General features: G+C 40.7%; 1 protein-coding gene across 2 annotated transcripts in view; it reads left to right on the forward strand.

Moving 5' to 3' along the window:
• The window catches only part of mfsd8l1 (major facilitator superfamily domain containing 8-like 1), a 79009-nt gene extending 64566 nt beyond the window's left edge, over positions 1-14443 (forward strand). The window contains exons 10-13 of one of the 2 annotated variants that reach the window (XM_084309424.1): positions 892-1022; positions 7042-7145; positions 9294-9313; positions 12453-14443. In XM_084309424.1, the coding sequence (XP_084165550.1) occupies positions 892-1022; positions 7042-7116 (206 nt within the window). In that variant the 3' untranslated portion in view covers positions 7117-7145; positions 9294-9313; positions 12453-14443. The remainder of the gene's footprint in view (positions 1-891; positions 1023-7041; positions 7146-9293; positions 9314-12452) is intronic. The other variant, XM_084309423.1, reaches the window with a different exon arrangement.
• The last annotated feature ends 1009 nt before the right edge of the window (positions 14444-15452 follow it).

The following is a 15452-nucleotide window of genomic DNA, read 5'->3' on the forward strand; positions in this document are numbered from 1 at the left end:
ATAAAAGTGCAATAAACAAAACGGATACATTCACTGTGTGTTCTGCCTGTCATTTGTTGATGAAACAAAACTAACATCAACACAAGTGACCACCAAGAGCGGATAGTTTAGTCTAAAAAAAGATCGGTAGCATTGTTAGCTGCATGCTAACGTCAATGGAGTATGCCATTATAACAGTATAGCATTGTGGCTAGAAGCTAACGTTAGCTCACGCTATTTAGCCAGCACCAAACTGATGATATCGAGAGCTATCAGTAGTTAGATAACATTAGAGACAACGCTGTGTGTATTAAACAAATGTGAATAGATGACTGAGCCATTTTGTTTAATGCTTGTTAAGTTGAAAGAGGAGCTTTGAGCTAACAGGATCTGATAGCTCACGTTAGCCAGCTGCTCATGCAATCGGTAATGCTAGCAGAATGAATGGATGTAAACTTTATTTAACATATTGCATATGGGTACAATACAATACGGCTCAATACAAACAATTGTTAAGGGAATGCAGACTGTTGTAGCTTGGACTGGGATCCTTATAACAATAACTTGACAACACATGGTAGCTGCAGCTATTTGGGGGACACACACACTCTGTTGTCACCGGAAGGGCACGCATATGGTATCTACTGCGCATGGGCGTTTTCGCAACAACGGCTCATGCAGACTACACGCTGTTGTCTGCGCGTTTTTTTGCGGTTCTCCAAAACGCAAACACAATTTAGCGTTTCAGCCGTATCCACAAAAAAACGCCAAAAAACGCATTTCTGTGTAATAGGGACATGAAACGTATTCAAAAACGTATAAAAAAAACGCCACAAAAACACCAGTCTAACCATGGCCTCAGTGCCGGCCGCTTGTGTTTGTGTCTCTTAACTGTCATGTGTGTTTTGGCAGGTTTCAGTCAGGGGGTGCGTCGCTCTGTGGGGGGTCTAGCCACAATCCTGGGGCCCCTGTGGGCCGGGGGCCTCACGGACAACATGTACGTGATGCTGGGGGTGATGATGGCCCTGCTGCTGCTGCTCACAGTAAGTGTTCATTGCTGCTCACAGTAGGTGTCCGTTGTGTCGTGAGAAAAGTGTTAAAAGGCTTGTGGCTGGATGGAAAGAAATTTATATCACAATAATCAGAAAGGACCCCCCCCCCCCCCCCCCCCCCCCCCAATCGATATAGCTACATCTTTATATACATTATGGGAAAATTACATAAAATAATCAAATGTATGTTTTGTGTTTAACTACATAGTTATGTAAAGCGCAGTATTACATTTGTGATAATTGTCAATTGACGTTCTCAAATATTTTAAAAATACTTGTGAGAAATTCGATTTCCTTTTCATCATTAATTTAGAAACACAAATTATGCATCACTATTCACAATAGCAAAGACAAAACACACACAATATGATCACACAGGTAGACCATACACAATATCTAAATGTATTGATGTCTATACTACAATCTACTATGTCTATACTACTACCTACCTACTATGCTAATAATCTATACTATTATACACTCAGAGTGAAGCAGCACTCAAATTCCTACTAGCACTAATAGTAAATAAACAATGAATATCCACGTATTGTTGTCCCTGAACGCATGCTTTAATATAGTGGTGGGGAAAACCTCCACCTTGTCCTAAATGAGTTGGGACCAACCATGACATATTTTGTCCATCAATTTATCCATGTTTTATCTTGATGTTGGCATTGATGATCAATTTGGAGTTAACAAATGACTGTACATTTTTTTTATAAAAAGATATACTGTATATATACTGTACATATATGATTGATTTTCATGTCATGCACATAAACGTGCCCAACCCTCATGGGTTTCTAAGACACCAAAAATACTGTTGCAGTGTTCCATTATTACATTACACATTACATTTCATTATCTAAATATACATGACATAAATACAGATTACGGCTCGGTCTTAAAACTAAGTACCGTAATTCCTCTAATAGTAACCGGGTCTCAAATACAAGCCGGGTCTCTATTAATGGCCGGGTGCGCTCTTGAGCTAAGCAATTATAAGCCGGCCTCCTAATACAAGCCGGGTTACTAATATACTGAGCTGCATACTGAGCTAGTTACTTGATTTCACTTTGAAAACGTTGAAATGACCAGTGACCACCTGTAATTGCACTGTTTACTATTTCATACAGTACTTGGTTTCAATAAATGAACCCAGTACATTTTACTGGGTTCAAACTGACACAAAATGTTGATTTATTCATTATGATCCGTTTGAAAATTTGAAATATAGGCCTCCCTCTTATACAGGCCTCCTCCTAATACAAGCCTGGTACCCGCTACAGTTGAAACAAATACAAGCCGGGGTTACTATTAGAGGAATTACGGTATTCTGCCTTCTTTCCCAACTTTTCCCTTCCTGACGCATTGATTGATTGATTGATTGATTGATTGATTGATTGATTGAAAACTTTATTAACAGATTGCAGAATGGGTACAACACAGTACGGCTCAATACACACTAAAAGTCTGTGCCGACCAACTGGCCCCAGTATTCACTGACATATTTAACCTGTCCTTAGAACAGGCTGTCATCCCCACCTGCCTGAAGAAGTCCACTATTATCCCTGTACCCAAAAAATCCAAGCCTGCTTGCCTCAACGACTACCGCCCTGTAGCTCTCACCTCCATAGCCATGAAGTGCTTTGAGAAGCTAGTAAAGGGCTACATCTGCTCCTCCCTCCCCATCAACATGGACCCCCTGCAATTTGCATACCGCCCCAACAGGTCCACGGAGGACGCCATATCCCATGTGCTGCACACAGCAGCATCACACCTGGACAAGAGGCAGGGGAACTATGTGAGAATGCTATTCATCGACTACAGCTTGGCATTCAATACCATAGTCCCCTCCATACTCATAGCCAAGCTCAGGGACCTGGGCTTGGGCTATGACCTCTGCCAGTGGGTCTTGGACTTCCTGACTGGCAGACCCCAGGTGGTGAGAGCAGGCAACTGCACCTCCTCATCCATCACCCTCAACATAGGGGCCCCCCAGGGCTGTGTTCTGAGTCCCCTCCTCTACTCCCTGTACACACACGACTGTGTGGCTCAGCGGAGTAGCAATACAATCGTCAAATTTGCTGACGACACAGTGGTGGTGGGCCTGATCTCTGCCAACGACGAGAGGGCCTACCTGGAAGAGGTCAAGGTCCTGGCGGGATGGTGCCAGGAAAACAGCCTCTCCCTGAACGTCAGCAAAACAAAGGAGATGATTGTGGACTTCAGGAGGTCGGGGGTCAAGGACTACAGCCCCCTCAGCATCGACAGGGCACCGGTTGAGAGAGTCAACAGCTTTAAGTACCTCGGAGCCTACATATCCGAGGACTTGACATGGACCACACACATTAACAGTGTTGTGAAGAAGGCACGACAACGCCTCTACTTCCTCAGGCGCCTAAGGAAGTTCCAAGTCAGCCAGAAGATCCTTAAGAACTTCTACTCATGTACAATAGAGAGCATCTTGACCGGCAACATCACCTCCTGGTTTGGGAATAGCACTGCACAAGACCAAAGCAGACTACAAAGAGTGACACGTTCAGCCGAACGCACAATTGGAGGGGGGCTCCCCACCCTTCAGAACATTTACTACAAGCGTTGCAAGGGCAAGGCTAAGAGAATCATTAAAGACTCCAGTCACCCGAACAACTGCCTCTTTGAACTGCTGCGGTCAGGCAAGCGATACAGGAGTCTCAAGGCGAGCACAGAAAGACTCAGAAGAAGCTTCTATCCCCAGGCCATCAGGCTGCTAAACGAACAATGAATGAACACTACACAACAACAACCACCAAACGCACATAGCACACACATCCACACGCACACACTCACTTTAAACAAACACACTGTAGCACCCACTCCACACACTTATAGCACACACCCACTTTAAACAAACACACTGTAGCACCCACTCCCCACACTTTATATTTATGGATGAAGGATTGCACTACAACTCGTACACCTTACTGTAAATTGTACCTAAAATTGTACCTCATCCCATTTCTGCTTTGCACTAGATAGTACTGTACATTAGTACACTGCATAGTATTGTGTATTGTATATTATATGGTAACTCAGAACATTGTACATATGTCTATACCGAACACTGTGACCTCATTTTCTTCTTCTAAATTCATGCTATATTATGTTATTATGTTATTTGATACTATCTTGTCTAGCACAGTCTCTGGAGCGTAACAGTAAGAAGCATTTTGTATGAAAGTATTCTGTACTTCTGTATGACAACTATTAAAGAACTTGAACTTGAACTTGAACATTCCCCGCCAAAGACGAGTGTACTCGTTATAGCCCGCCAATCGAATTCTGCCAACAACGAGTATACTCGTTATTATGATCGTTATTTCTTTTATTCGCTATTTCCATTCATAATTCATCCTGCTGTGCTGTGGGAATGTGTGGCACTCTGTCTGAGACCGCAACGGTCCGATACCGCCGCTATTGCAGCCGTTATTGCAGCCGCTATTGCACTCCATTTGAAACTGTGGTTTGTTTTCTGGGCCGAGCTGCGGCGTGGGGGCGGGGTCGAAACACTCCGGCAAGACAAGCACTTATAGGGATGGCATCGACGAGGGTCCCCGCCCCCCCGTTCATGTGCAATGCTGGATAACGTTGGACACACGATCGCGATCAGTATTTGGAATGGTGGTCAGATAATTGGATTATTCTTTTTGCAGTACATCATAGACAAGGTAAGGACTATATGTTATCAATCTTGCGTTGATCCGAAAAAAATTTCCCGCGATCGCAGCGTGTCTGTAATGTACTGTGTAATGTATGCCGTTGGTGGCGATCGAAGCATAGAAAAATTACCTCCCCCCCACCCTTTCGTGCATGCATGATGAAACATAATACCGATAATCTAGCGTTGATTTCAGATTGATTATTGATCCAGGCGAGAAATGGCACGATTTATAATGAAATGCAGTAAAACGCTGTTTCGTGTCGTTTCCCGGGATTATACAGAATCACTCTAAAACTATACTCATATTCACCACGGTATAAAACGGAAATGTATGGATGAAGAAATTATCTGTTTTTTGCATGTTGACCGAAAGAAACTCACTGACAATCGACGTTGTTATTAGATCCATAGCTATAATATTTAATATAGTTTTAGCACTACAAACACCGGCATCTACCCCCATTTCATTACAGCGCTGGCACAAACGGCCATACGCCCACAGCAGCCTCTGGTGTCCAATGTGTTAAGGGGATGCAGACCAGAGAAAGACTTTCGTCTTGTTTACATCAGGGTCCCCCATTTTCAATTCATCAGGACATTTATGACATGCAAATATACAGTAGTCATCCTGACATTTATGACATACAAGTTATACAAATATACAGTACTGTATATAAAAAATATATATACTGTACATTCGAGGGGGAAGAAACTGTACATTGGAGGGGGTTGGTGGGTGGGTGGGGGGGATTTGAACATTTACCAGGGCCAGTTTCATAGGGTGTTCCACATAGTTGTGGCATAGTTGCAAAACGTGTTTAGTCCCTTGTTTGAGCCGAATCTGGGTTGAACATGATTTTGTGGAACTCCCTCTGGTGTTGTGGTCGTGGAATTCACTGACCTTTGGGAAGTATTTTGACATGTACAGTTCATGGGTATGGTAAGGTATCTTAGTGGTGTAGTGTATCTTGTAGACCAGGCCCATTGCAAGTTGCTGTATTCTGTCGTCTACTCTAAGCCATCCTAGGTTGTCAAAATGGGAAGGGGTGAGGTGGGTTTTAGGAGTAAGGTCAAGCAGTAGTCTGACCAGTTTGTTTTGTGATGTTTGTAGTCTTTTTTTTAGGGCCTTTGATGGGTTTTGGTACCATGAGGTGCAAGCATAGTCGTAGTACCCTCCTGTTAGTCTTCAAGGTATTCTTGTTTACCAGAGAGGAGATGCGGTACAAGAATCTTGTTTGTTGGTTGACTTTTTTTATTACATTGGTTGCCATTTTGTCACAGGAAAGATTTGCCTCTAGGATGGAACCGAGGTAGGTAATTTCATATTTCCTTGTGACAATATTGTCACTCACAGCACAGCTCAAGTTGTTAATATTCATCCAGCTCAAGAAAATCTACATAAATGGAGGACATTTTACTAAAAAAGTACTTCCCTTACATCCTCGTAAACAGGACACTAGGACAGTAAAACAAAAAGAGGACCTCGTTCTCAATTTCACCTCTTAACTCACACACCAAACAAAGTCTGTCCTCTGCAGTGGCATTACAGTAAATCTGCTGTAATAGGGCTATAATGTTCCTGACCATATCTGTGCACATAGGGATCTTTTTCTTGTTTAAATTATACTTGACATACGTTTCTTCACTGCAACTAGGTTTTATGAGATGATTTATTCCATATATCAACAAACCATTTTTCTTTGTACATAGGAAACATTTTACTCCTAATCTCCTGAATTTCACACAATAATCGGTTCTGGGAAATGAATGCCAAATCGTTCCCATAAAACAAGGATTTCAACTCCGTTCTCACACATAATGTATCTGTATGTGGTTGTGGTCTGTGCTGTGTTCTGCTAACAACAACCCACGTGTCCTTTGGGAAGGGGGCTGCACAACTAATCTGGATTTTATCAAAATCGCAATATGGCCCTAGTGCAATTTCCAATTGGCAGCAGACTGCAGTATTTGATACAGATTGAATGAGGCTCTGTACCGTTCTAAATTAAGTATTGTGGTGCTGCTGAGATGCGCCTGGCCTACAAATCATATTCTACACATTAAGAAATCATCGTACAGACGTACAAAAATCACCTCATCATAATTTGTATAGTTATTTCAATGAAAATAAGAATGCAAAAAATACCATTCCCCCTAATAGTGTGAATCATATTGTAATATAATGTTCCCTATTTAGGATTCAATAGACAGACGTACATTGTCATATGTCTATCTGTCGATCAATCTATTTAATCTATTTTATCTATTTAATTTTTCTTGGTCTAACGTCATCGTTCTGTGTTTCAGATCATGTTGTTCTGTTCCTATGACCGGCTGGTGGCGCCCGCTGTGGTGGAGCATGCAGACAACCCTGACGACTGAGCGGTGCGCAGGAGGGAGGGAGATCCAAGGTAGCTATTTAATAATAATAATCAACTTTATTTGTATTGTACATTTCATACAATAATAGCAGAAATGGAGATAAAATCTGCATACAATTGACAGAATAAAATCAATGCATAAAGTGCAGACATATTTAAAGCAGTGCAATAAAATAGCTAATTTACAGTGCAATAATCATAAAGAATAGACATAAAATGAGCATAAAATAGACATAATAAAATAGTTCAGTGAAATAAAATAGCTCTCATTTACAGTACAATAATCATATTGTGGATGTAATGAGTCTAAGCGGCAGAGTGTATTACAGTTTTTTACGATTGCTTTGACTCATTTTGCACATCAGAGTTACAATGTGCAAAACTCTTAACACAGAATGCTATACTGCTAATTTTGGGTTCAAAATGTAATATACGTAGCATGCAAAATAAAAATACCTATGTCAAATCAGAATAGTATATGCAAAAGTTTATGACAGCACCAGAAGATATTTCAAACAATTAAGTGAACAACTGAACCAAATTAGATTATATTTCATGCTAACGTTTATCATAGTGTCAGAACAGTGGATATGTTCATCGTTGAAGTTGAATTATTGGTGCATTTTCAAATACAACGGCCATTATCAAATAATGCAGTCAAACACAATACTTGTTACCAAAACAGACTATGCAATGGTAATTTCCTCTTAACCCCATTGATAGACTGCAGTATAGTGCTTGTGTTTTTATGAAAGACAAACAAAATATTTGATTACAGTATTTGAAGTTAAATCGTTAACAGTAGGGATCGGCCGACCGATATTATCGGCCGATATCGGCAGTAAAATGTGATATCGGAAAATATCGGTATCGGTAAAAAATAAATAATTTTTTTTTTTTTTTTTTTTTTTTTTAACATTTATTTAACCTTTATTTACCCAGGCAAGCAAGTAAGAACCAATTCTTATTTTATTTATTGTCAAAAGTATGCATGTTGGTTTAAAATGTTCATTTTTACTTTTTTAATGATCATATTTTGCACAGATAATGCTTACATTTAGAAAGCCTTTTGAATGCATCCAGTGAAATTATTAGTTACCTGAAATTATTCCGTTTTTTGGGGGGAAACCCTGCATATATCGGTATTGGTTGATATCGGTATCGGTATCGGAAATTGGAGTTGGACAATATCGGAATATCGGTATCGGTAAAAAAGCCAATATCGAGCATCCCTAGTTAACAGTAAAGAAAAAGACATATTACAGAGATTATTGTACAGTAAAGACAGTTACAGTAAACAAACTATTGTAAAGTACTGTAAAAAAAATTATAATAATAAATAAAAGGACGAAAAAAAGAACTTTATGGTGCTCAAGCAGCATCTTGCCTCTCCGCGGCATTTGGCCAAAGAATTTCATCGACGTCACATCTGACCGCCATGTCTACAAGTTCCCTCTCCTGCTGCACAGAGAGAAGACGGCCACGTCCTCCACTTGGTGGCGCTCGTTCAGTTCTAAAGTACAGTAAAGATTACAAAAAGAATTCACACCCCCACACCTTTAGTATTTATGAAATATACTGTAACGGACAACAATATTCATTTGACAATTACTGTAATTTCAATATACAGTTACTGTACAGTAAATTACACATATTGACTTACCGATTATCTCTCTTACTGTAAAACAAATCTTATAATGGATGCCACCGTTGACCTGTTCAGGTTTGGCTGCACCAGTGTGCACCACCCTGCCAGCTTCAGCCAGTGTTAGACCTCGGTTTACTGTATTACGTGGTCAAGAATTGTGGCTATAATTTCATTTGAGACAGATGTTCTTCTGCCTCCTTGGCCACGACCATGACCACGACCCTGTCCTTCGTTGCCAACCTCAGCTGCACCAACTTGCTCCATGTTGCTCCTTGCTTCAGGTTTCTAAGCAGCCTTTTATGTAGTGGTGAAGAGATGATCAATTGTGTTGCAATGCTACTCACCTGGGCAAGGTTGTTGAAGGTAATGAGACATTAGTATAAACACCTGTTGAATTGATTCAGTGATCTGCATTTGTAGCAATTAGCAATTGAACATTGTTGTAATATGAGGTGGCTGTATTCTGAGAATGGAGCATATGATTTAGAGTTTGGCACTTTGTATTAACAGTTTTGCACTTTGCATTTCAGCATAGGACGAATGTCTTAAGGTAAGAATTCTGCAAGTCAGTTTAGAACTTTGCATTAAGAGTTTTGCACTTTATATGTAAGCATAGCATTTAGTATCTTATATGAATTTTGAAAGTCAGATTGGCAATTTGCATTTTGAATTTTGTACATTGAAATTCTGCTGTGAGTCAAAGCAATTGTAAAAAAAACTAAAAGGCTAAGGTGAAGAGATACGATTTAGCCATTCCATGTATCGCTTTATGCTGTGTTACATACACAACATAACATGCATGTGTAAACCTGAAGAGATTCATATGAGATGGAATACATTCCTTTTCTTATTGGGTTTATCTCTATCATAAAAAGGAGTCAATTTAATTATTCTAAAATTGCGTTCACTACCCTGTCCGTCTGGGAGTTCTTGATTTGCTAAAGCAGCGGCCGTTCTCCTGTTTTGTATCAGGACCCAAAAACCCATTTTATCATAATATCAGAATGAGAGTGGCTCTACTAGACCTTTTTCACAAGTGTCATACTGTACATGAGTAAACACAGTGGTAACTAACATTAATAATGGGTCCACCTAACACCTAAATGAAGCGTACCCAATATTAAGGGTATTCATATTTTCTACTCATATAAGACACCAAGGTTACCCTCATTTACGGTGACGATGAGCTTACAAAACAAGACATTGTTTATCAGAAATGTCATACTTATAGGCACAATAAATAAGAATAAACAATTAGAAATCAGCTAAGACCGTTACAAGTCGACACACAGTGGTCGGAGATCATACTTTTAAATGCAGCAAAAGAAGGAAGAACTTTCAGTTTCAGAGTCAGTTGGAGGGCATTCCAGGTGTTGGAAGCATCAAATAATAATAATAAATAATAGGATCGTCGTTTTCACCAAGTCCGAATATTTCATAAACTACAAATGTTTATGTACTGTACAGTATACTGTGGCGATAAGAAAATAGCAAGCCAGAGACGTAGTTCGAGTCGAGGTATTTTACTTTATTATTATATTATGTGTAGTTCCAATGTACAGTTTTGCTTGTTCAGTTGTACAGTGTCCCCCACCCACTCCTCCTACCAACCCCCCCCCCCAACCTCCTCCAATGTACAGTTTCTATGTCAAATGTATATACTCCCTTTTCTGGACTCTTTTCGTATCACAAACAGTACTGTATTTGCAAATCTGGTATGTCATAAATGTATAGATGTAGCAGTACTGTCTATCTGTATGTCATGTATGTCATATATGTTATGATGAATTGAAAATGGGGGACCCTGATGTAAACAAGACAAAAGTCTTTCTCTGGTCTGCATCCCCTTAACAATTGTATGTATTGAGCTGTACTGTACTGTACCCATTCTGCAATCTGTTAATAAAATGTTCAATCAATCAATCAATCAGTTATATTATCACTACACATAGCATTTACAATAACAACAAACCCTCAACCCGGAACCGGAAGTGGTATTTCCCCTTTCCCCTAAACAGTAAACCCCGCTCTTAAAGGCACAAGCCCACCTTAGTGAATGTCTCTTACATATGGGTCACCACACAGGCCCCCCCAGAATTCACCAAAACCAAAAACTGCAACTAATTAATAACCAGTGAACAGTCCATAGCATGAAATAGTCAACGTGGAGGGGGACGGATCAGGCGGCCGAACCGACTGCGCTTAACAAGAGGGGGATTAAGGGAGAGAAGTGGGACCAGCGGCCGGGCCACGGAAGGGGCCAAGGCCGGAACAGAGGATGGGGCAGGGGTCTGGGCCGAAACCGGGGGGCCCCCCCGCCGCAGGGGTAGGGCCAACTGAACTGGTTCGTCCTTGTCCAAGTGAGCAGGCTTACGACGGTCTATAGTGACCCGCTCTGGCCTGCCCCCCATGTCCACAACTACGCTTTTAGCGCCTGCCTCCAGGGCACGGAAAGGCTCATCATAAGGGGGCTGCAGCCGGGTCCGATGGCTGTCGTGCCAATGACAATGGCCAATGGCAGGTCCCTGGGGACGTAGGACTGGGGAAGGCAGTGGCGGGATGTTGGAATGGGAATAAGGGCATCGGCAACACCCCGGGACACTGTTCGATGCGAGGCGACGGACCAGGAAGCTGTGGCCTCCGGAAGAAACTCCCCAGGGACCCGCAGCGGCTGGCCGTACACCAGCTCGGCGGACGAGGCCTGGAGGTCCTCTTTGGGGGCAGAACGAAGACCAAGCAAGAGCCACGGGAGGCGGTCAACCCAGTCGCCATCCGTAAGGGCAGCCCGAAGAGCGGCCTTCATGTCCCTATATTATATAGGCAATACAATTACATCTGAATATAAAAATATGAGAAAAAGGAATGTGTAAACATTATAATTAAATCTGAATATAAAAATACGAGAGAAATAAACTGTGTAAACGGAGGTGCAGATGAGGGTCTGTATGCCCCATTGGTTATTATATACATTACAATAAATGTAAAAAATATTATGAATAAAAGTAAACGGTATAAAACAAGGTGCAGGTGAGGGTCTTGGGATCATCCCTATGTTCCCCGGGTTCTATGTTCCCCGGGTTCTATGTTCCCCGCTTTGATTGATTAATAGATTGAACATTTTATAATTTATTTTTTTTATTAATTATTAATGTCCGCTTTGTTTCGAACGGTTAAGCTTAGGCCCTCTTTCGAACTGGTTAAGGTTAGAGTTTGGAATCAGGGCTGGTGGTCTAAAATTTTCAATCACTCAAAGCGGGGAACATAGAACCCGGGGAACATAGGACCCGGGGAACATAGGACCCGTGGAACATAGACATGCTCCCAGGGTCTTTACCCTAACTGGCATGATATACGTTATAGTCCGCTCCTCATCTTGGTTAACTCCTCATAGAGGAGGTGGGAGAGTTCTCCTGGTTGGCGGCCAGCTTCCTTCTCATCCTCTCTGCCACCAGCTCACCTCCCACCACAGGGTAGCAGGGTAAACACAGGTGTAACTAACAACATTAGTTATGGTTCTGTTACATGTAGGTGTGCCAGAGCCACATAATTAATGTTATTAGTTACACCTGTGTTTACCCTGCTATGACACCTCAAAATGGCCACCGTGAAAAGGGCCTACAGTATACCGTGTGTGACGAAACACCGCCCTGGCTAAACATACTCCCATGTTGTTCTTTCACTCTTGTCAGTGTGAAAAGCGAGAGGCTCCACGACCACGCACCTAGCTCCCGTGGCGCCTGGCGGGACTGAAGAATGGGGAGAACACATCCGACAAAAACAACGACAACGACAACAACAAGAGTGCTTCCTCCACCCTTAGGATTTAAGACTCAACTTTGTGTGAGACGAATGTACTGACCTGGCATTATAATTCCCATGGAAATATACTAGAATCCTGCTGATATACAAAAGCTGTGGACAAACTTCATTTTGCATTATGCACTGACCATATCAGCTGTTATGGACTATAACGCTAAAATAGTAAGTACAATTTTTTACTTAAGTAACAGATTGACTCTACAACACCCCCTTCCTCCCCCTAGATATGTCCTGGTGCTGCAGGTGCACAGATTATTCATAGCGATTATACCTCACTCTCGTCTTATGAATGCATCAACTGGCCAAAATGGACTGGAGACAAAAATGACTTTGTCATTATAAGTGGGCACATATGTAGTACCCATTTTCAACACTAGTGGGGGTCCTTGTTCCTTTTCAGATGGTACATGATTACCATGGTGAGTTTCTGTGACGTCATGATTACTGACTCATTTAGCTGGAACCATAGCCAGAGAACTCTTGCAGTAACTTAGAATACACTATTCCCGAGGACATAAATGGCTGTAATTCCAACGGCTCATGTATCGATGGCTTTGTGACTATTACAATAAACATGATGCACAATATGTCTGAACAGCCTGGTTACTACTAGGGATGCACAATATGTCGGTGAACAGCATGGTTACTATTAGGGATGCACAATATGTCGGTGAACACCATGGGTACTACTAGGGATGCACAATATGTCGGTGAACACCATGGTTACTATTAGGGATGCACAATATGTCTGACCATATTGGTATCGGCCGATGATGGTGATTTCTTTCATCTATTGGTCTGATGCGAAAAACTGGCCAGATTTATTTTTGATTGATTGATTATTTTATTTGTATATTAGTTCCCAACCTTCATGTTATAAAACGGCAAATATATATTCTGTTGCAGCATTCCATTATTACACATTACATTTCTTTATCTAAATATGGATTGCATAAATAGTACAGATTACAGCTCGGTCTTAACACTTTGAGTGCCACAGACGTGTATTGTCGTCTTATCATGCCCCCTGTTGAGTGCCACCGATGCTAATTGTTGCTTGATTTTTTTATTAGCGATCTGAATTCATATTTCATCAACCGATTCTCCCGTTGGTACAGCAGACCCTCTAGTACAGGGGTGGCCAACCCGCATGTGGCTCTTTGCCCGTCAATGTGTGGCTCTTCCATCCTTTTTTCTTTTTATGTCACTCATTCCATAAGGACGTAGAATAAACATTTACATTTTTTTTTTTAAATGGCCCATTTGCATGTTCTTGGTATCTGAATTTAGGGACATCAATGGATCAATAGGCTTGAGTAAATTGTAATGAACCAAAGGAGAATATCAATTATATTTAAAAAATATTTTTTATCTTTGACTGTGAATAACACCATGCTAAAATGTACCAGACCTGAAAAATCTAAGCAAATGAATCAGTGGCGTCGTTTCAGTAAAAGCCAAGGTATGGCAATTAGGGAGGGTGGGGGGCCCCCCTTGGTGGATTTCTTTTTGTCAAATCAGTTGCGCAATAGTCACTTTTGGTGAGTTGTTTCTATACAATTCACTTATATGACATTTAGGTATGACACAGGACTACACAAGCATTTTTAGTATAGAAATGTGTCAACAGACTAAAGCAGGGAACCACAATATTTTGCATACAAATTATGCAGAATGTAATATCATTTTTCTTGCAATTGAGCCAATTTTCCTTAGGTACGGTTTTAAGGTATGTGTTCAACAGAATGTAGTATCAAAAACACGTTCACAAAAAGTATGGGTTACTGAATGCTGAACTGCACTGTTATAATCACTAAGCCACTGTAAGACCTTACCTGTGTCCCTGTATTACTTGTCCCTGCCGCCCTTTGATTAAAAAACTTCTGTATGTCCATTTTCCTTTTTTTTTTAAGCATATTTGAGTTAGTCACCTATAGTAAAAGTCACCTAGTAAAAGTGAGATAATTGACAATATCAAAACATGCTAGGGCTGTACCGAATAGTTCGAAGCTTCGTTCAAAATGTTGACATTCGAATTCTAAATCAACATAAAAAAAATGTATTATAAAAAAAAATAAAGTTTTTAATTTTTTTATTTGTCAAGGTATGGTGAGTGCCATACCTTGCCATACCAGAACGACGCCCCTGAAATGAGTAAAGGGAAGATGATTAAACAGGTTTTGTAGATACAATACTGAATTCTGCCATCTTTTTTATAATGTACATTTCTCCACCATTTTTCATCATATTGCAACACCGTTTTTTGCTAGACGTTCACAGAAAGGTAGAGAAACTAACTGCGTTCTGTTTTATGGCAATAACGTTCAGGTTTGTGGGAGATAATCCCAAAAAATAAGAGAAATAAAAAAGTAAATCCAGAAGTCAGATGATTGACAGGGGCTGGCGTGAGCTGGGTAGGGTCGTTTTTTTTCTTTTTTCGAAAGCCCCGAGTCTCTTCCTTCAAAAGACTACACTCACTTTTGGCTGCTCTACTTCCTTCTGTCAATATGCGCCGGTTTCCAACTCAATGCCCTGAGATTTCTATAATCTTATATTTCACTAATAACAGTTACAAATTCATTGGTAAACAAACGTAATGCTGAAAATATACACTTTTACTGTATATTTCGGGCATAAGAGGTTAACCCTGTGAGGCCCAAATTAAAAAGACATTAGCAACTTCAGAGGGTGGGACATATAAACACATTTACTATCAAATAGCATTGTGAGGCTGAACAACAGGACCAATTGACTATACATGTGCTTAAATCTTTTTAAATAAACATTTACAGACTTTTTCTTTTTAAATGGCTAAATGTGATTTTGTAATTTTGCAACCGTGGGTCTCACAGGGTACTTTTAACCCAGTG

Source organism: Notolepis coatsorum (assembly GCF_963971535.1).
Source record: "Notolepis coatsorum genome assembly, chromosome: 3".
NCBI classification, from domain to species: domain Eukaryota; kingdom Metazoa; phylum Chordata; class Actinopteri; order Aulopiformes; family Paralepididae; genus Notolepis; species Notolepis coatsorum.